The 21,517-nt window shown below is 58.1% G+C and overlaps 3 protein-coding genes across 4 annotated transcripts in view; 1 reads left to right on the top strand and 2 right to left on the bottom strand.

The window, feature by feature from the left end:
- Positions 1-214: 214 nt before the first annotated feature.
- DLX2 (distal-less homeobox 2) lies at positions 215-2,387 on the top strand. Of its 2 annotated transcripts, none has more exons than XM_042784146.1 (3): positions 215-662; positions 895-1,079; positions 1,323-2,387. In XM_042784146.1, the coding sequence occupies exons 1-3, from the start codon at positions 338-340 to the stop codon at positions 1,626-1,628; spliced, it is 816 nt and encodes a 271-aa protein (XP_042640080.1). In that variant the 5' UTR covers positions 215-337; the 3' UTR covers positions 1,629-2,387. The 2 variants fall into 2 exon arrangements, with proteins under 2 accessions (XP_042640080.1, XP_042640079.1); XM_042784145.1 differs by having other exon boundaries at positions 892-1,079.
- A 6,361-nt stretch (positions 2,388-8,748) lies between these two features.
- Positions 8,749-12,170, bottom strand: DLX1 (distal-less homeobox 1). The gene is made up of 3 exons (XM_032989739.2): positions 11,562-12,170; positions 10,844-11,043; positions 8,749-10,476 (listed from the first exon to the last, which is right to left on the bottom strand). The coding sequence occupies exons 1-3, from the start codon at positions 11,872-11,874 to the stop codon at positions 10,222-10,224; spliced, it is 768 nt and encodes a 255-aa protein (XP_032845630.1). The 5' UTR covers positions 11,875-12,170; the 3' UTR covers positions 8,749-10,221.
- A 3,523-nt stretch (positions 12,171-15,693) lies between these two features.
- The window catches only part of METAP1D (methionyl aminopeptidase type 1D, mitochondrial), a 51,487-nt gene continuing 45,663 nt past the window's right edge, over positions 15,694-21,517 (bottom strand). The window contains exons 7-10 of the mRNA XM_042784446.1: positions 17,827-17,924; positions 17,140-17,187; positions 16,143-16,221; positions 15,694-15,985 (exon numbers count right to left, since the gene is read on the bottom strand). Coding sequence (XP_042640380.1) covers positions 15,907-15,985; positions 16,143-16,221; positions 17,140-17,187; positions 17,827-17,924 — 304 coding nt within the window. The 3' untranslated portion in view covers positions 15,694-15,906. The remainder of the gene's footprint in view (positions 15,986-16,142; positions 16,222-17,139; positions 17,188-17,826; positions 17,925-21,517) is intronic.

The raw sequence follows: 21,517 nt of genomic DNA, 5'->3' as shown, positions 1-21,517 counted from the left end.
GCCGCTCGTGCCCGCGCCCGGCGCCGCTCCCGTCCCGCGCCCCGCGAGCCCGCGGGGATACGGCGAGGCCGGGCGCCCCATTGGCCGTTGCTAGGTGACGTGCGCCGCGCCACGTGACCGGTGTTAAATGCCGTCCCGGCGGCGCGCGGCGCCGCAGAGCCCGTCCCGCTGGCGGTGGCGGGAGCGCAGCTGCCCGCCCCGGCCCGGCCCGGCCCCGCGGGGCGCGCAGCGCAGCGCAGCGCGGCGGGCATGGTGGCGCGGCCCTGAGCGCCTCTCCCGGGTGGGGGGACGGCCCTGGGGCGGCGGCGGCCCGTGCCCCGGCGGGCGGGGGCGCGGGATGACCGGGGTGCTGGAGAGCCTGGTGCCGGACATGCACGCCAGTCAGATCTCCGCCGGCAGCTACCACCAGCACGGCGGCCTGCACAAGCCGCAGGAGTCCCCCACGCTGCCCGTCTCCACGGCCACCGACAGCAGCTACTACACCAACCAGCAGCACGGGGCGGCGGGCGGGCCGCCCTACGGCCCGGTGGGCTCCTACCCCTACGCGGGCGGCGGCACCGCCCCCTACTCCGCCAAGGCCGGCTACGACCTGGGCTACGCGGGCGCCTACGGCTCCTACGGGCCCTATGGCAGCAGGGCCTCTCCGGCCAACAACGACTCCGGTACGTCCGAGCCCGGGGCAGGCGGCTCGGGGGAACCGACGGGAGCCGGGCGGCCCCTCCCGGCCCGGCGAGGAAGAGGCCGGGGCGAGGGACTCGGGGCGGGCCGGGAAGGGGGGGCTCGTCCTCGGCGCGCCGCCCCGACGGGGCGGGTGGTGATGCCGCGCTGAGGAGCAGGGCCCCGGGCCGGCGCGGGGTGCTCTCCTCACCGGGACCGCCGTTTCTGTCGCAGCAGAGAAGGAAGACTGCGAACCGGAGATCAGGATCGTGAACGGGAAGCCGAAGAAAGTGAGGAAGCCCCGGACCATCTACTCCAGCTTCCAGCTGGCGGCTCTGCAGCGGCGCTTCCAGAAAACCCAGTACCTCGCCCTGCCCGAGAGAGCGGAGCTGGCGGCCTCCCTCGGCCTCACCCAGACGCAGGTAGGGCTCTCCCGCCCGCCGGGCCCCGGGCACGCTCCGCGGGGGTCGGGCGTGGGCGTGGGACTGGGAGGGGGGCCGGCCCACGGCGCCGCGACGGCCCCGTAGCGGGAGTGCCGGGGAAGAGGCCGCACCGCGGAAGCAGCCCAGGGGCCGATCGGGTCTGCGAAAGCCGCTCGTTCCGGGCGCCGTGGCGGTCCAGCGGAGGCTGCGGCCGCCTGACGCCCCTCTCCCCCCCACCCCCAGGTGAAGATCTGGTTTCAGAACCGCCGCTCCAAGTTCAAGAAGATGTGGAAGAGCGGCGAGATCCCGGCGGAGCCGCCCCCCCGACGCAGCGCCTCGCCGCCACCCCCCGCCTCGCCCCCAGCCTGGGACTTCGCTCCGCACCCGCGTACGGCGGGCGGCACCGCCAGCCCCAGCCCCGCCGCCGCCTTCCTCGGTAGCTACTCGTGGTACCCGCCGGCGCCCGGCGGCCCGGCGCACCTGCCGGCGGCCGCCCCGCTCCCGCAGCCGGCGCAGCCCCCGCACCACCACGGCGGCGGCATTTTCTAGGCGCCGCAGAGACTCGAGCCCGCGGGGCCGCGCCCGACAGCCGCGGGGCACCGAGGTGCAGCACTGGTGGTTTGGTGAAGCCCGGCCTCGGCCGTCCCGGCGGAGAGGAACCGCTCGGTGCGCCATCCCGTCGCGCCGCCGGCGGTGGTCCCGGTGTGCTCTCGGCCCCCGAGGGGGCCGCCCTCCCGCCGCCAAAATAACCACGCTACGGACCAAGCACCCGCCTTTCGTCCCTTTTCTTCCGCCCCGGCTTTTTCATCAAACCACCGGTGCAGAACTTTGGTTAACTTTATTTTTTATTTTTTTAAAGTTGATAGGTGCCTTTGCGGATGACCTCACTTTGATGTTGGGGATTAAAAAAATAAAATGTTAAAAAAAAAAAAAAAAGATAATTAATTTTTATATGTAGATTTAAAACAAGAGCCTCCTGTGTTTAAGTTATCCTTTTCATTCGTGAACGAAGCCGTGCGGCGAGGTGGGCCGGTGGTAGGCGGCGGTGGCGGCGGGGCTCCCTCCCGCGCGGTGCCTCCGGGCGGGTTTCGTGCCCCGACGGGGTCTCCCCGGGGCAGGCGCTGAGCCCTCCCTTCCGCCCCCATCGCCGGCAACCCAGCCACTGGTCCTGCCCCTGAGCCGTTTGATGTCAAGAGTCGTGAAAAAAAAAAAAAAAAAAAAGAGGTATTTTTGGTTATTTATTATGGAAAACTTAAACACTCTTTAATGTTTCTTTTACAATAAGCAGAGATTATTTAAATAAATTATTGTTTCCATGGTGTCCGCGCCGTTTCTTTGGGTATGGGGGAGGTTGGAGGTGTCGATCCAGACCCCGGCACTCCCTGAGGGTGAGAGCAGCGTCCCCTCCCCATTGCAACTGTTGCCGCAAGCCGACAACGTTCCCCCTTCTTCCCCCCCGCTCCTTTCCCATCTACAATAAAATCTCGCCCCTGCCCGTCTTCTCAGCGAGGCCATGAATCACTCAGCGCTGCCTGCAGCAGACCGGAGCCGCCCCCCCCCCCCCCCCGCCCCGCCTGCTGGCGCCAGCGACATTTCGCCCGGGACCGGCTCCTGCCGTCTCCCAGCCGGGCCGGAGGGGTTTGGGGCAGGGCCGTGGCCGGGCACCGGAGGACACTTGCAGCTAGTCCCCGGGCGCAGCCGTGCCCCGCAGAAATTCCACCCCCCTCCCCGCCCCCCCCGCTCCGTCGGTGGCACCCGGGCCGGTAGCCTGCGTGGGAGCTTCGCTTGGGCATGATCTGGTGGCTGTCCCCGAGCCACTCCATGTCCCACTGAGGGCTGGAGGCACCGGCTGGGTATCTCTGGGATGTGCCCCTGGAGGGCTGGACCCCTCAGGATGTACCCCTCTGGGATTTAGCCCTCCAGGCTTCACCCTTGAGAGCTGAACCCCCTCTGGAATGTGCCCCTGGAAGGCTGGACCCCTCCAGGCTGAACCGCCTTCCAGGCTGCACCCCCTCCAAGTTTCACAGCTCTGGGATGTATCCCTCGAGGGCTGGACCCCTCCAGAATGTAGCCCTCTGTGAATCTCCGTACCCCTCCGGGCTGACCCCCTCGGGACGTGCCCTTCCCGGGTGTGCTCCTCCAAGCTGTAACCCTGAGGGCTGTACTCTCCGGGCTGCATCCTTGGAGGTCTAGCAGCTGGAAGAAGAAACGGGAGGCGAGGGGGGGTGTCTCTGACCCTTGTCGCCCCGAGGGTCCCGCCAGTTTGGTGGCGCGGGGAAGGGACCTGTGCGGAGGATCCCGCTGCAGACAAGATGATGAAGAGGTCCAGGCCAGTTCCCCCGGGCAGGGAATGTGCAGCCCGGCCGGGACTCTCCCGACAGGCCCCGGCATGAGGAGCAGCCCGGGCGGGGCCGGAGCAGGAGCGGGGGGGCTCCGGCCCCACACGGGACACGCGGGAGGGGGGAGGGCAGGGAGGGCGGATTGCTCCAGAGAGCTTGGGGAAGGCTTGGGAGCGAGGAGGGGCAGAAGGGCGAAGGAGGAGTGAGGAAAAGAGAAGGAGGGGTGGTGGTGGGGGGGGGGTGGTGTGTTGGAGGGCGAGAGAGGCGGCTGCAAAGGCGGCGAGAGGAGGGAGCGGGAGAGACAAAGGGGGAAGCGGCAGCTGCCCGCCGGCCTCGGCGCTGCCCCGACGGGAAGGAGAGCCCAGAGCTGCCCCGGGAAACGGCGAGGCGGGCCCGGACCCCACCTCTGCCCGGCAACAACTCCCCCGCCGGCCACGGGGAGACCCGGCGGCAGCGGCCTCGGCACCCCCCCCCAGGGCCGGGGGGAAGGAGTTTCCCCGCTGGCGTGCGGCGAAGCGCTGGGGCGGCGGGCACGGAGTGGGGCGGGGTGGGGAAAAAAGGCAGCGGGGCCGCCCCGAGATACAGGGGCACGCGTGGAGGGGACACGCGTGGTGAGCAGGACGGCGGAGCCCCCCGCCCCCGCGGTCTGGCAGTGTCTGTGCTGCCAGCAGTGCGCGCTGCCTCCGCGGGCACCGGCGGGTGCGGGGGGGGGAGGGGGGACTGGGACATCCCTCTGCCAGGTGACAAGTTTGGCTAAACCGCTCGTCCAGGATGCCAGAGGAAACCGCGGGCACGGGACATGGCCAGGACGGAGACAAACACCCCTCCCCCCCGCCCCGTCGTTTTCACAGGCGCTTCTCGCTGTTAAATAAAGTTGCCCCCAAAAAAACACCTGCTCCCCCCGCCCCCCCCCCCCCCCGTCCCTCCTCACTCAGCGACTCCAGCCCGCCGCAGCGGTGAGGTGCGGAGCGTGGCTCGGCCCCGTGGGTTCGGGCAGGATGCCGCCACCGGCGTGGGGTCCCCGGGGCCGTGCCCAGCCGGTGGCCTCTTGTCAGCGCTCCGGGAGCTGAGCACCAGGACGGGGGAGACCGCGGGCCACCCCCCTTGCCCTCCGCGCTTTCCTCCTCCTATTTAGCTACTTCTTATTTGATTATTTATTTATTAGCATGCATTTGCAGCCTGCTAGCAGCACCTCTCCCTGGGCTGTCCGCACCTGGTGTGAGCGTGGGGGTGTTCGTGCTTCACCTTGCAGCGTCCCCGCTGCTCCCGCAGCCCTTCCAGGCTCCTCGTTTCCCCGCGGCTCACACCGCGCTGGGGACGACCAAGGCGGGCGGCCCCGCGTAGGCGCGCTGCGGCTTCGCACGCCCCGTAGATACATACGTATAGGTATATGTGTATGTCTGTAATCTGCCTTCTCGTGCTCTTTTCCCGTCCGATAGGACGGGGCGCGCACCGCTGTGAAATGTGTGGCCCCGCACAAGGCGGCAGCTACGCGGAGCGCGGCAGCTACGCGGGGCTCGGCCGCCCGGGTCCGGGAAGAGCCGCGGGGAGCCGGGCAGCCGAGGGGCGAGAGCTGCCCCTACCCCCCCAGTGCTCCGGGAGGGGGGCGAGGGGGCTGAGCCGATTCCGCTCCACGTCCCAGCGACGACGGTCCCCCCCCCGCCCCCCCGTCGGGGGCGGCTGAACGGAGACGGTCCCGGGGGGGCGGCCGGGGTAAGTGACGGCTCCGCGGCCAGACCGGGCCGGGGGGGCCGGCCCGACAGCCGCCCAGGCGAGGAGCACCCTCTGCCCCCCCCGGCGCACGGGCGGGGCCGGCCGGGTTTGTGCCGTGGGTAGGCAATTTACTCATTTGCCCCGGTGAAAAGAAAAAGCACGAGAAATTCAATTAAAGCGGCTCTGGCAAAAGGAGTTATTTGAGGCATGAATGTCTCCCCTAAAGCTGCAGCAATCATGTGGCATTAGACACTTCCGGAATCCTATAGCCAACTTGAAAAATCCCAGACCCCTTTTTTCCCTAATTTTTGCTCTGATCTGTAATTTTATCCACATTTGCACTAGTTTGAGCATTCTGGCTCTCCCATCTGAAAGCCTGCAATTACTATATAATTCTTCGCAATTTCACATGTCCTAATATGGACTGTAATTTTTGCGCAAGACAATTTCCTGCTATTTCAAGCATCAACATTGTCAAAGTTGTATGTACATAATAAATGGGAATATCAATGCATAGTTTTTAGCATAACATCTTGACTCCTCGATAATTATATCCGTTCGGAGCCTACGCAGAATTAGCCTGAATTGCATGGTAACTGCTGCTGCTTTAAAATTTTTAAAAATTACTCATAATTTTCCCAAAGATTACCAAGATCTCGAGTGCACAATGTCATCAGCGTAATGAAGAGTAAACATTTATGCTAATAATCTGCAATTTTTTTCATCAGCTATAAAGACAGAGGCTATATAGCAGAAAATTTCAGTCATATTCTGCAAGAGCAGAGCTGCAAAAAGGCTGCTGCGCTCAGAGGCTTGTGCATCTCTGGGGGATCTCAATCCACATTTGCACTCTCAGGATATTATTATTGTGCTCGGGTTCATTTCTTTTTTTTTTTTTTTTTTTCCTCCCATTTCTTTTTTCCTCCCCGATCCTCTCCCTGTCTCTCACACTCTCTCGCTCCTGTAACTTTCGTAGCGAAAAGCCGCGTTCGGTCCTTTGGTTTGTTGTAAAGCAAAGACTTGTGTCCAGAGCCTCAGGGACTGAGGCGCAAGGTAAGGGTGGCGACACAGGCTCCTTTCTCGCGGGGGTAGGTGAGTGCACGGGGAGCGACGTGGATGGATGCCCCGCGCGGGCCGCGGAGGGGGGAGCAGCGGCGGCGGCTCCGCCGGCCCGTCCTCCCGGCAAAACCTCCCGGGAGCGGGGGCCGGGCCGGGCGGCGGGGCCGCCGCGCACAGCCGAGCCGCGCCGGGGCACCCCGCGGGCCGCGCCGAGCCGCGGAGCGCTGCGCGGGCAGAGCGGCGCCGGGGCGGAGCGGGGGCACCCGCCGCCCGGGGCTGCCGCGGGCAGCTGCCGGCGCCGGGGCGCGCTCGTTTTCGGTGGTGGTTTCGCGGGGTGCGTGTGCCCGTTCCTTGGAAAGGGGAGCGGTACCGGCCGGTCCCCAGCCGGGACCCGGGAGCCGGGAGCGGGGAGCCGGGAGCCGGGAGCCGGGAGCCGGGAGCCGGGAGGGGAGGGCGGCGGCGCGGGGGGGGCCGTGGAACTTTTTCACCGGCGTGAGAGCGGCGGCGGCGGCGGGAGCGGGGCGGGCGGCCGGCGGCGGGGCGAGCGGAGCGGGCGGTGGCGGGGATTTCTGACCCCCCTCTGTCAAACGAAGGGAGCAAATGCCGAATGCAAACGGGCTTGGGCCTTCATATTTGATTTTTTTCTAGTTTCAGGGGCCGCTCTGTGCTCTGCAATTAGATTGACACATGTACAGCATCCCCCAGCCATTCAAAGGGGTTCGCAGGGACACTCCAAAGGGATTTTTTTTTTCCTTTTTCTTTTTGGGTGGAAGATATTAAAGAGGTATCTGTTGTTTGGCAATTTTGCTAAGTCTGTCTTCATTACTTCAACATTGTGCATTTGCTAATTTGGAAGCCCCTTCCTATTGACAGCTCTGCTCCATACACCTGCAAGCAATTTGCAGAGCTCCAATATAGGAGAATTGCAGAGATGGCAGCTCGCACCTATTTTATTTTTTTTTTCTTCGCTTTTCTCAATGCACAGCAAATTTGGCTTTCAGTGCGTTATCTCTTTTGTTAATGCAAAAAGATTCCCTGGGCGAAAAAATTGCTCATAATTACCAGAGAGATGGGGAAACTGCATTAGAATAAATAAACCTGAAATTACTGTAATTATGTTGTGTTTGATGGGCTCGGCTTGTAATCAAGAAGAGAATACAGTGAAATGATGCTGACCCTCTTGGGTTTGCAGCTGTACGCGCACTTTGGGGTCTTTTTTTGCAGAAAAGAGTCATTTTGATCATCATTAAGCTGTGTGTAACCTATTTCAGAAGTGTTTGAAAATGAGGGGCACTTTTTTTTTTTTTTCCCAACAAGGAAAAAATATATCCCAAAATTACATTTTGCCATTTACAGGCTCATCCATAAGGTTGTGTTTGCGGGGTGACAATTGCTAAAGGTATAATATTAGAAATCAGGACTTAATCATTGTAATGAGGTATTGTTTCAATATAAGCACCTTTGGATTATTCATAGTTTAATTAATATCCTCATTATGAAAATCTTCGAATCAGATATTTGATGAACTACTTGTCAGCAACAAGGCAGAATTAATTAGGCCTGTATTGAGATTAACATTTTCAAATGTACAATTACAGTAGACTCTAACTCAAGACCGCCTCGCTGAGAGAAAACTAATAATTTCTCTATTTGAACTGTTAGCAAGACGTTATTGAATTAGGAGAAGCTAATATATCTTTAAAGAGCTCCGAGCTGCTTGACCGCCCCGTTCCTGTCCGGTCAAAGGCGTTTGGCCCCCGGCTGCAGCCTCCGCGGGAGCTGCGCGGGGCCAGGGCGCGGCGGGGCCGCCCCACTCCCGTTCGCCCTCCGCTCGGGGCTTCGGGCTGCCGGGAACCGGGCTCGGGTCGTGGCACCGCGGGAAATACGAGCTGGGAAGTATTTTGCGGCCCGGAGCCGGCACACCGCGTGTTAGCGCCCGGGCGGATGCTGCGCTGCCGCGCAGCGGCTGCGCGCCGGCTCCGCGCCCTGGGGAGCGGGCGCGTACCTCGGGGCGGGTAAACACTGCTCCCGCGGGACCGCACGCCCGCTCCCCCGCGGAACCTGCGCGGAGAGCCGCGCACAGCCTAGCCTGACAAGCCCCGCCGCTCCCGGTTCCCCGCCGCTCAGCAGCGCTCGGCCCCTGGCAGCGGCTGCGGGCTGTGCCGGCGCCGGGCCGCCCCGGGGAGCGGGCACGGCTGAGCCCGGCGTCGGGATAGCCGCCGCGGCAGCGGGACGGCTCTGCCGTCGAACCGGCCTGGCTGCAGTGGCGGAGGCCGGGGCTGTCCCGGACCACCCGCGTCCCCCTCCTGGCCCGGGAGCTGTTGCCGGGTCCTCCGCCGTCCCCGAGGATCCCGCGACCCATCGCGGCGTCCGGCGCGGGATGGCGGGACCCGCCCGGGCGCCCCGGGGACAGACCGCCCGGCCCGGGGCGCGTCGCCCCCTCCCCCGCCTCGCCTCCCGGTCACGGCCACCGCCGGCCCGCCGCGGAGCGCGGAGCGCGCAGCTGGGTTCGTGCCCCGCTCCCGGCCCCGCTTCGAGACAGGGAGCACGCGTGTCTCTTTTTCCAAACCATAGTTTTACTGTCTCAAAGAAACTTTATAACTTATGTACAAAGATTTGTGTGATTTTTTTCCTTTCCTTTCCCAGATACAAAGCAATAAGTTAACATTCTCAATATAAAACTAAACTTTGACATATAGAACACTAAACACAGCCGAGCTCAGTTTATCACATCTTCCGAATTTCACAAGTAAAATGTCAAGATCTCAGTACACAAAGCATCATGTTTTACAGCCACACGAAACAGAACGGAAATAATAATAATTAATAATAATTAAAAAAGGCTAAATTTGTGCAACATGTTTACAGAACAATAATAATAATAATTAAGAATAAGATATGTACAGTGAGTAGCTCCTGCACGTCGGTTTGTGCATTTCGACTTCGGGCCGGCTTTCCGCGGGGAAGCCTCGCCGGGGCTGCGCGGAGCTGCGCGGGTGCGGCCGCCCGCCCGCCGGGTCCCCCCCCCCCCGGCCCCCGCCGCCGCCCTCGGGGCTCTCGTTCCGTCCTCCGCGCCTCGCCTCACCGCGGCAAAGCGCTCGGCAGCTGCTGCGATTCCACTCCGGAGTAGCAAACAATGATGTGCGTTTATTTCCTTTGTTAAATACGCGAGAAATGCAAATCTATTCGGGCCAAACCTCTCCACACCAGCGAAGTATAAAAGTTACTGTAAAAGTTAAAAATCGCATCCTTCTCCTGTAGTGATTTCTCGGGGGGGCCGGGGCCGGGGGGCCGTGCATGGTTTTGTTGAAAGCAAACCGTGCGTCCGAGCAGTGCACTCAGCAAGCCGGATTGTCCGTTTCGTTTCTAGCACTCTCATAGTGGTAATTTAAATCAATAAATAAAACCCCTGTCTTCCCCTTTTAACAACAACAAAAAATATACAGATGGAGAGTGAAAAGTACAGAAAATGTCGAGGGAAAGAAGCTCTGGAAATTCTACAGCTTCCTTCCCCCTTGCAATCGAAGAGACCGTCAGATCGGGGTAGTAAATCAATGACCTACATTTCAACAGACACAGACAGACAGACAGGACAGAGGAGAGGGCTTCCCCCCCCCCAAACATCTTTTTCCGATTGTCCCACACAGCCGCGGCCGCTGCTCCCAGGCTGTTGCGCGGCGCCCGGGGCCGCCCCGGCAGCTGCCGCGCTGGGAGCCGGCCCGCACCGCACCTGCGCTGCCCCGCTCCGCGCCGCGCCGCGCCCGCCCGCCGGCTGGGCAAGAGACCTCCTGCTTGTTTGTTCGCTTGGGTGTCTTTTGTGGCTTTCCTCTCTCACTCTCATCTCTCCCCTCTTTTTTTTTTTTTTTCTTTTTTTTATCCCTTTCCTTTTATTTTATCTATTTTTTTTTGTTGTTTTGTGTGTGTGTGTGTGTGTGTGTTTGTTTGTTTGTTTGTTTGTTTGTTTTCCCCGTAATAATTTCAATTCTTTTCGGGACCGATAGTGCTTGCAGTAGGGGAAAACAGATTTATAATCACATCAGCTGCGGCTGCTGCATAGCTTCTTGGTGGGCCGAAGGATACCACGACGTGTAGCTGGGGATGTAGGTGCCCGGGGTCCCCGACGAGGCCTTACCGGAGGCGGAGGTGGTATTCCACACCGGGGGCACCGGTGGCGAGCTGCCCGAGAGAGCCCTGCCGTTGGTCAAGGCACTGCTCTCCAGGGCGGCCCCTCCTTGCTTCATCAGCTTCTTGAATTTGGAGCGCTTGTTCTGAAACCAAATCTTCACCTGCAAACGGGAACGGGGCAGGGCTCAGCATCCCTCGCTACGGTCCAGCATCCTTCACCTCCCACCCCCGGGTTCCGACGGACCCCCCACACCCGGCGCCCCCCCCCAGCTTCTCCCCCTTATCCCCCCCCCGTGGCTGCTGTGCCCGCTGCCATTTCGTGATGCCAAACCACCCGGTAAGACACCCCCCGCCTCCGCCCGCCCCACCGCAGAGGCGCAGCCGGTGCCGCGGAGGCCCCCGCGGGCGTCGCACTGGGCCCCGTTGCCCGCGGCTGTGACCCGTCTGCATCACGCGTGGGGTCTCCCACGCTGGCGGTGGGGACAGGGAGAGGACACAGGAGAAGGGCCGGCTCAGCTGGAGCTGTACCTGGGTCTGGGTGAGTCCCAGAGACGCTGCGAGCTCGGCTCTTTCGGGGAGAGCCAGGTACTGAGTTTGCTGGAACCTCCTGTTCAAAGCCTGCAGCTGCAAACTGGAATAAATAGTCCTGGGTTTGCGTATTTTTTTCCCTTTTCCATTAAAGCGAACTTCCCCTCCTTCTACCACAGTGCTTTTCTCCGATTCGGCCCCTACAAACAACAAACCATGCAGAATAAATAATAATAATAGCAGCAATAGTAGTAATAGCAGCAACAGCAATAGCAGCAGCAGCAGTAGTAACAATAACAGCAGCAACATCAACAATAACAATAATGAGAAGGAAGAAAAGTGAAGCTCGAGTAACGCTAACAAAGGCTCTGGGCGATTATGGCAGCCCAGGCTTCTTCCCAGAGAAAGTTTGCTATTTTTACAGGCTGCAGTTTAGGTTTAATTACCCTTAATTGCATACATTGTTTATAGAGCTACGCAATAAATAATTACGAAGACTAATACGTGCACATCTGGGTTGATTTCTTTTCCAGCCAGGCATTGTGTGCTCTGTGTACTGCTCCCCTGTGATCCTCAGCCTCTCCTGTCTAATATTTTGTAATTTAATTTAATTTTTCCCCCCCCGACAGATTTTTTTTTTTTTTTATACAAGCACCCTCCCTCCCTCCTTGCCTTCCCTCCCCCCCCTCCCCCCCTCCCCAAAGCCGAGTGCACCTACCTGTCTCCTCTAACCGGGTCTGAGTCAGGCTGGAGCTGTTGGGGTAGGACTGCACTGAACTGATGTAGGGGTTGGTCGAGTGGCTGCTGACCGAGTTGACATAGGGGTAGCCCAGCGGTCGGGAGAAGGACGAAGCTGTGCTGTACGAGCTGTCAGGCTGAGAGTGGCCCGCGGAGTGTAAACAGTGCATGGAATAGTGTCCGTGGGACATGGGAGAAGGAGACATTTGCTGGCTGGGCGGCCCAAACTCCATAAAGACAGCCTTCCCTGAGACGGGGCTATTTAGACTCTCTGGCATGGTAGTCATGGTCATTTCTTGTCGCTTGGTCTGTGTGTGTGTTCTCTCTTCAGCTTGCCTTTTTGGGGTCTGTTGTGTTTCTCAGGACAGGAAAGAACCCAATTTAAGCGGAACAGGGTTTTTCACTTTCCATTCATAAGAAAATGGAGTTTGTCTCTTTGAAAAGTCTAAGCATGATGCTGTACATCTACACAAACTCGCCTAAAAGCTTTGACTCAGCCAAGTCTATGAATATTCATGAGCTGGCGGAGCTGATTGGTCCGCCGTCTTGCATAATCGCTTTGGATTGGTCCAAGGCGCTCGGGGCTCGCCCGGACCCCGGTGAGCGCGGAGAGCCGGGCTGGCAGCGCCGCGCGTCCCCGACCGCCGGCCGCACGCCCCGCCGGCCCCGCACCCCGGGCCCGCACCCCGGGCCCGCTCTCCGCACCCCGCCACCGCCCCCCGGCCGGCCGAGGGGCCGCCTGGGCCCCCCCGCTCCCATCGCGGGCCGCTTGCTCCCGCCGCCGGCGACGGAGGGCGCCGAGCCGCAGCTCGGCGGGAGGTAGCGCGCCTCCCTCCGCCCTTCTCCTCCGCCCCTCGCCGCGCAGGCGGCGCGGAGGGGACGGCAGCCGCGCTCCGCCGGGCTGCGGGGGTGCTGACCCGCCGCGGGGGTCCCGCTCCCCGCCCCGCTCCGTTCCGGCGGCGGGACCCGCGGACAAAGCGGGCGGCCCGCGGCTGCCCGGCCGCGCACACTCCGCGGGCGCGCAGGGGCTCTCCGCTCCGGCCCGCGGGTCCCAGCGCCGCCTGCGCCTCCGGAGCGTGCCGCCCGGTTATCGGCGTTATTGTTCTTAAAGCGGAGGGGGGGTGGAAAAAAAAAAATCAACGAAACAAAACTCGCCCTGAACGGGCCAAACGGCGCATTTGAGCTTAAAATGAAAACTTCCGCGTGCGTGAGCGGTAAATGAGGTGGGACTTGGGAGATCCTCCCCAGAAAGCCCACGATGAATCCCAAATTACTTTGTTAGATAATTAGAAAGTGTTGATAATTATTTCTTTCATAATTCAGCGGTGTGACTGTAACAGGAAAATGATCTTGTGAAAGTTCACACGTGCAGATGTATTAGTTACTGATTCATTTGATTAAATGCTAGTCTCAAGTGCTCTGATCCACAGCTGAAGGCGGCCCCATTAGCATAACACTGATGTTTAATTTTCATACGCATAATTAGCCATATATTTAACACTAATAGCAACATGCAGCCTTCCAGCGTTAAACAGCCTGGGATTTGATCTGGCCTGGGCTGAACTTTCCCGGTTACACCTAAGCTGTCTAGGGTGCGCAGTTAGCACGGCACCACATCTATGTAATCAAGCGCATTTTGGCAAAGGGAGAACACCAATAAAAGTGAACATTCAAAACAACTCGCAGCGCAGATGCCGTTACCGGTCCGAGCGCCGACCTCCGCCGCCGGCAGCGGGGCTGGGGCTCCGCGGGCAGCGCCGGGCCTGGCAGCCACCGGCTCATGGCTGCTCAAAGCTGACAAGACCGAGCCCCTCTGCTCCTGTTTTTTTTTTTTTTTTTTTTTTTTTAAGTTTCATTAGTGGCTCTGTTGGTTTTAATTGCCTATTTCCTAACGCCTATTTTACTTCCTCCTTCCTCTTACCCCCTCCTTCCTTTTTTTTTTTTTTTTTTCTCTCGTGATGCGCAAAGTTCATTTTCACAAAATCGCGGCGGCTTGGCGCGGGAAGGGGCAGTAGCGGTGTCTCCCCACACGGACTTCAGCAGCCGGCTCTGCCCCCCCGGCGATGTAAGTGACCACCCGAGGCGGGTCTGCGCGCTTGTCCGAGGAGGGGATGGGGCTCCCCGGCAGCTCCGGGCCCTTCGTCCCCTTCCAGCCCCGCGGCTGCGGGGCGGGGGAGGCTGCTCCGTGCTCGCCGGCTCCGCCGCCACCTCCTCCGCTCGGCCGGGCGCAAGCAGCCCTGGGGAGAACCGCAGTCCGGCCGGCAACGCCAAAACCCCGCGGTTCTGCTCACGCCCTGAGCGGGGCCGCCGGGGCCGCCCCTCTGGGCAGCGCCGGTCCCGGGGCAGCGCGGGTTTCGGCGGGCGCGGAGGGGCCGCCCCGACCCCGCGGGGGCGATCGCCCCGTCGGGTCTCTCATCGTGTGTGCCCGGCAAGACCTCCTGCGTGAAGGGCTTGTACGAGGCGCTGCCTGGCCCCGCACAGCCGAGGCGTCTCTTTAGGCTCGTTCATAATTAGGATTACCAACGGGCGGCATCAGTGCCAGCGCCCGGCCGCCACCGCTCCCCGGCAGCCGCTAAAACCCGCGGTCCCATCCCAGTCACCGGGGGGACTTCCGAGCAAACAGCGTCTACCAGGAGCTGCCAGCGTGCCCCTTACGCCAGGCTGCGGGAGGGGGTGTCCCTGCTCCCGGCTGCCCCGTTCCCGCCTGACCCCACGCCGCGGTAAGCAGAGTCGGCCCGGCGGAGGGGCAGGGGACGGGGGGAACCGTAACAACCTGCGGTGCCACCCAGGGGCTCCCGGCGCGGCCAACCCCCCCCCCCCCCGGAGGCGCCACTGGCGGGACCCCGGAACCCCAGAGCCCCTCGGGGGGGGGGGGGGGGGGCGGGAGGGGCAGCACCGGGCAGTGCTGGGATCTCCCTCGCCTCCCGCGGCCGCAGCGCGCTGTTTAACCTCTGTGCATTTGTAAACTTGCTCGCTGCACCGTTTGTTTTTACAGGTTTTAAGGCTTTCCATGCTCCTCTCGGGGAGGACGGAGCTGAGCCGCTGCCCCGCGGTGCTAGCCGTGTTCCGGGGGGGGTCCTGCTTTTTGAAAAGATGCTGTTAGAAACTATTAGAGCTGACAGCTCGCTGTACTCGAGTGAAAACAAACAGCAGAGTAAAGCTGTAAGTAAGCGGCTTACTTCTGCCCTGAACCACTGAGAGAGCCGGTGCTGAGCAGTCCCGGCCGCCTGCATGCGCAGCCCTCGGCACAGGACCGCATCTGCCTACAATTAAGGGCAAATTATTTGTACCAAAACCGCACTGCTGCTGCCGCGGGTCTGGGGCACTTCTGGATGTCACTCGCTTCTCTCCAAGGCTACCCCGCGCTTCACGGCACCGCGTCCTGCTCCAGAAGCCTCCACGGAGGAAGGCGTGACGCGCCCAGCCCGACGGGGCGGTCAGCAATCGGCTAATTGCAAATCAAACCCTCCACACTCGGCAGGCCCGCGACAGGACCGCAGCGAGCACGGGCCCGAGTGGGACCCGCAGCTCATGAGGACCATCAGCTCCAAACTCTGGGAAGGAGCCGGGGCTCATCCTCCAGACTGCAAACTCCTCTGTTTCGGTTAAACGCTTAACCTGCAGAGTGCCTCTCCTTTAACTAACACGGGCACTGCAGAGCAGTGATTACCCCAAACCGGCTAATTCTTCAGGAAGGGCAATTATTGATCTCCAGAGAAGCGCGCTTCACTATCTCATTTTTAATCACTTTTTGTGCTGTGCAAAGAGAAATTAGCTGAGGCAGGAAGGGGGGGACTGCTGATGGGAGGGCTGAGGGGGAAGAGGCTGCTGCCTCTGCCTGCCACCCTCGGGAAACTTTTTTCCATCCTAGTAGAAGTTACAGCCTGGGAAACAGCACTGTGCTAATCGCAGTGAAGACAAACGGACTCCATAGCTCTGCTATAAAGGGAAAATACTATGTTCCTCTGTCCTCTCAGCTGCACAGGCACCATGTCATCTGATAGGTGTTTGTCCCACATAGGATTTGGGACAGAGGGGACCTGCTCCCTGCCCCTCACCTCAAATAACCCAAAGCCTTTGCACTTGCAGGCTGTGCATGGATGCTTCCAGGGTCACAAACAAACCAAGGTTCTTTTATTAAATACTCACCAGGTAACACACAGAAAAGACTATATCCAGAGCCGATCCCTCAAGCTGCTTTTTCTGTCCCCTGCAGTGATTTATGCCGCACCCATTCCCCACAGAAATTACAGAAACTGCCTCTGTCCCGAGTGAAACTGGAAATCCCAGAAGTACAGCAAGTCCATCCGCTCCTTGCTCCATCCTTAGGCTTCTTCCACCAGTTTAGAGAGGATTTCTGCTCCCTCAGAGGTAATCACAATGGTATGTTCAAACTGCGCTGATCTGAAATGCACATTTAGTAGTTATTAGAGGGCAAATGCATTCACCATTCCTGCAAAACTCACCTTTTTTTTTTTTTTTTTTTTTTTTTTTTTTCTTTTCCAGGCTGTCAGTGATCAGTTCCGCAGCTTAGGAAAGATCAAAAAATAAAATCAGGCACCTTTTATTGTCTACAGAAATTGCAGTCCATTTATCCTTCAGAATCTTAAATTCGGGGGATCCTTCCATTATTATTGGCTCTGCAGCAAGAAAAACAAAATGTATTCTAAAGTTAGTTCCACTCTCATGCAGACTGTGAAGCAAGCAAGAAGGGGGGGTGTCCCAGCAGGTAGCTCCCCTTCCACACATGTCCTGTTCTCCCTGGGCCGGCACTCTCTTGCAACACTAAAATGTGAACTAAAGAAGAAGACAATATATCAAGGTGGGAAGTTGCCCATTCCCCTTTTGTAAAAGCGGGGAATTTTAATCAAGCTTTAATTAAGACCCCGTGGATAATAACCAAAGCACCAACAGCACTTACAAACAGCGGATAGTTTTAAATATTGGAATTTTTTAAACAGGCTTAAAATGTTCATTAAATCGGCAAAACAACAATTTTCTTATTTCCTTCTAATTGCCGCGCCATTTAGCCACGCAGTGAGAAAGAGGGCTTTCCCTCCTCAGCTCGCCATGATCGGTATTTAGCACGTTGAGGCTGCGGGGCGAGGCTCTGGCTCTGGCTCTGGCTGCCTCCCGCCGCCCCGGCCCCGGCCCCGGCCCCGGCCCCGGCCCCGGCCCCGGGTGACACCGGAGCCACCGGGCTGCTCGCTGGTCAGCCACGGCTTCGGGGACACAACCGCATCCTTCTCAGCCCCCACCGCCCAAGTGCGCCGGCAGAGTCTCCGCCTCGCCAAAAATACGCGTCAATTATGCCATTTCATAAGATTTAGAATAAACATTCATTTGCTAAATCTTATCCATTTGGAAGCTACTTCACCCAATCGGTTCCTTAATGCATTTTTTAAAAAATGGTATTTCAATCTCCTTCCTAAGGGGCCAGTGTCGCCGACATCTCTCTATCTACATGGATATTTTTATACCCCAATAAAAAAATGGAAAGGATCTGGGCTGATCGGTGTGTGCTTTTTTAAAGAAAACCATAGCAGAGAGTTACTAACCTATTGTGAACGCCATTCCCTCTTCCATTAACAAATCACTGTCATTGGCTACAAAAGAAAATAAAAACGCGTTTGTGGATGTTTGGGATTTTCCGCCCCCCCCCCCCCCCCCCCCCCCCCCTTGTAGTAACGCAACCAGCACTTGGTTTAAACCCGGTTTTGGCTCGCAGGTACCGCGCACGCCGGTCCCCGTTATGAACCGGAGCACCCGCCGACAGCGGGGCCACCCCCGCTGCGGCGGGACCGCCCCGACGGCGGCTCCTTCCAGGCCGGCTCCGCGGGGGCTTTAGCGTTTCAGAGATTTTTCCTTGCCCCGTAACAAACTTTTCTTGTGTGGCTCGGGCGCGGGTGGGATACGGACACGCGGGAAACGGCGGCTGCCCGGAGTGGGGAGGGGGAGGCGGTCCGTGGGGCTTAAGCTGCCCCGACGACTCTGTTAAACGAGCAATTTGTCCTCAAAAAATACCCGCGCGACCCTCAGAAAACGAAGGCCGAGGGTGCCCGCTAGCTTCCCAGCATGGAAAGCCCCCCCCGGCACCCCCGCCGAGACCGGCAGCGCGCGCGGGGGGGACAGGGGGGAGCTCTGCTCGTTTCACCGCCCTCCCTCTGTCCCCCGTGGAGTCATTTCATCGCCGGCGGCGGAGCCAGCGCGGGGGGAGGCGGGTCCGGCTGGTGGGGGCCACTTACCGTGGTGCCACACCTCGGGGTGCCCGTGGAAGTACGACCCGATGCCGTGGCCGACGAAGAAGGGGCAGACCTGGAAGCTGCCCTGCTGTGCCACAGAGCTGCTGGGGGCAAAGAGGACACCTTGAGGGAGCGAGCCCTGACCACCGCCTCCTGCCAGCGGCAGCAGCATCGCCCTGGCTCCCGCAGGCTTTCACCCGTGCCCCAGCACCAGGGCCACCACTTTGCGCCTGCTCCAAAAGACAGCAGCCATCGGAGCTAGCACTGGTGAGCCATTGTTAGGTTTCAGAGTTAACACGCCTGCCAGCAGAGGCTGGTAGCTCCTGTGCCAGCCCTGCTGTCTAAGCAAGATGGGAGTGTGCTGTCTCCCTGTCTGATGGAGGGTAACCCTTTCCATCAGCACACTGGGAACTCATTTTAACATGGGACAGCTAAATGGCAGACAAGTCGTGCAGCCGAGGCCCCAGTACATCACCAAACCGCAGCCTCTGCTGAGTCCTCCCCAGGCACAGAGCCCGTGCTGGGCCACTGTACCCACCACCCTGCACTGGGTCTTCTGCAGGGCAAGAGGGTCCTGCTGCTGACAGGGAGAGCTGCAAGCCCTACCCCTTCCCTTTCAGAATACTGCAAACATTCAGTACCAAAATGTACTGAAAATCCAGCAAATTTGTTCACGCTAATTAACAATGTATTTTTAATGCACCCATCACCACAGTAGCAAAACCAAATCATAACAATTACGGTGTTTCAGTTCTGCCTGGGAGATCTGTCCTGCCTTCATGGCCTGCCTCAGGGAGGAGCGTCTCTGAGAGCTGCCTGCAGGAACATGGCTGGGCACCAATCCCTACCCATGTCAGGAAAGTAAATTCCTACCCCGATCCCTAAAAACCGGAGGATCTGGAGATATGCAGTCCTCCAGCTGCGGGGCCACCCTGTGCCTGCAGGCTCCACTCTCAGGCTCTGCCCTTACTCAGGCAGTGGCGGAGGGGGTGACTTGAGGCAGCTCAGCCAGGACTGCTCACATCCGAAACAGAAATGTGCGGAGATTTGGGAGGACCTGGAGTTGGATTAGAAGTAATGAGGAAGCTACCCCTGTCCCTGCATATCATCCCCACACAATTTCTAAAATCAAGCAGGAGCAAGACAAGAAGACACTTAGCCTGAAAAGATTTTGCCTACAACATTAGAAGCTTAATTTGTTCATTTTAAACCAAGGTAGGCAGTTAAAAACGTCAGCTTTGCCTGTATTTACATCCCTAACAAATGCTTTCTCAGAGTTTGACTACAGGTGGAAAATCAGGAAAAGTTAAGAAGCTCAAATAAAGGTGTAAGCTCTCACTTAAAGCATGCTAAACCCCATGGAGAGACTCTTATTCAGCTGCAAAGTGGCCTCAGCTTGCTGTACGCAGTAAATCCCTTTGCACACCAGGCTTCACAGACCTGCAGTGCTGGCTCCAGTGCCTGTGGGTCACCATCCCAGAATGTAATGCCACTGCAATTGAGGGACATGGTGCTCCACCACAGCTGAAACAGCAATGAGAGAGGAGAGCTGGGTCAACGGTTAATAATGCTGCAGTGTTCAGACCTTAAGAGCACATTTTAACAGGATTTGTATATCAGCTTTTATCTACCCATTGCCCTGATACAAAGACTCATCACATTTCTTTCATTAACTCTGGAGAAGAATGGAGATTTCAAGTTTAGCTACCCCCAAACTCCTAAGTACTGGCAAAGAGGGTTACCAATAAGGCTAGAAGTTGGGCTTCATTTGGTTGTATTCAAAGTCAAGCCTTTGACCTCCTACATCATTCATGTGGAAAAAAAATCATGAAGGTTTATGCAGCGAAAAGTCCTACTAGAGATGGAAAAGACTTTATCCCCTGCCTTTCTATTACATTACCCACATCTGGGTTAGAGCCTTGGCCTGCTGGCTATGACGATGCTGAAGGCCAAGGAAGAAGCATGGGGAGTAGTGAGGAGTTAGAAAACCAGATTGCTCAGAAAAAACCCACAAAGGAAAATGGAAGATCTCCAGTGACCAAGCCCAGAGCAATGCAGATAATGATTCCCATATGAGTGAAGTGATTCTCTGAAGAGAGAGGGGAGAAGCCGTCCATGCAACATGTGATAAGCTTTTCTTTCACCTTCTTCTGCAAGTCTTTTTGCAAAAGCACAAACAATTCCACCAGCTATTCAGCTCTGCTGATGTCCTTACATGGCAACCCTGACCACTGAAAGAGCACGGTCCTTTTTTGAGATGCCTTGTATTTCTGTAACAAGACAGAAAGCTTTTTTCTGTACAGCTATTCTTCTGAGCACCACGGCTACATGCTCGCCTGCGGGCAGGGGAAGCTCTCGCCCCAGCACCCAGCTGCTGCCCAGGAGGGTGGCAGTGACGGTGGCAGCCGCTGCTGCGTGCTGGGCACCGGCCACACGAAGCACTGGGGCACACAGAAGGCAGTGCCAAGACAGTATCCTGTCCTCATGCAGGTCAAAGAAGTAGTTCTGGTGCGTTTCAATGGTGAATTCTGCCACTTTCTTGCCAAACAGCTTGAAAACAACTCTTGCTGGCATCGGTACTTCAGTGGTTACTGTCTGTGATCAAAATAGGGGACCTTGGAGCTCGCAGGGCTTTGACATCTGCACTGACAGATGCCTGTGTCTCTCCTCCTTCCCACTTAATAATGTCTACATACAGAGCTTGGGTATTCTTTACATAAAATGTAACATGGTCAATGAACCTGAAGTGACACATGAGAAAACCTGTGGAGAAAATAAGCTGCGGGTTATGAAACTCAGTCATGTTCAATCTGGTTTTAGTATCTGAATGTGCTTCAGAAGCACCTTATGGGGAATTTCATGCCGGAACTACTAGCTCTACTTTGGAGTATTTAAAAAATCCTAGTGAGCTCTTACACCCTTGTGGAGTTCCAGTAAAACACCCAGCTTTCATAAAAAAACAAAGCTACTAACCCCAATTACAAATTGCAAAGGTAAGCCTTTAAATGTACATACTGGCTGTAAATGCTGGCAGGACTCTGAAACAGCTGGGAGAAGAGCGAGTGAATTGAACTGTTGATCTTGGTCAGCCTCTCCAGCCTCCGGGATTCCCAAGCTGTGGAATTTGATTAAAAAATCAGGGTGCCATGGAGTGGCACATTTTTTGCACAAGTTTGCTATTTGCTGCTGACAACTGCTCAACATTTTGGTCCTGCTGTCTCATTGTCCAGCTCAGGATCTGTCAGCGGTGGCCTTTGTTTCCAGCTTTCCCTGGAAGGCAAGCTTAACAAGATTGCAGCCCCAGCTCCACACGCTGCTCCTTGCAGACAGGCGGCTGAAGGAGTCCTGATTGCAAGCGGGAAAGGAGTCAGCATGGCTGAGCTGGGCTGTCTGGCATCGATAGGCCAGTCTGCCAGTTCCCCTTGGCTGCGGGGTGCGCCTCAGCCAAATCGCTCCCAGAGCAAAGGCTGGGGCAGCAGAGCCACATACACTGTCAGCATCGAGGGAAAAAAAAGGTTCTTCAGAATAATCATTGTTAAAAATATCCATTGACAGCACTTATCATCACACATTTTATTCTTTGAGCCATGTTGCATGGTTGGGCAGAGGTGAATTGGGCAGGATTAAAAGCATAATCATTTAACAAGCCCCGTACTTGGTTTTATGTTTTGCTGCCATGTGTTCCAGTGGCTGA

Source organism: Tyto alba, unplaced genomic scaffold (genome assembly GCF_018691265.1).
Source record: "Tyto alba isolate M040663 unplaced genomic scaffold, T.alba_DEE_v4.0 Super-Scaffold_7, whole genome shotgun sequence".
NCBI lineage: Eukaryota > Metazoa > Chordata > Aves > Strigiformes > Tytonidae > Tyto > Tyto alba.
This window is presented reverse-complemented; position numbering and strand designations above follow the sequence as displayed.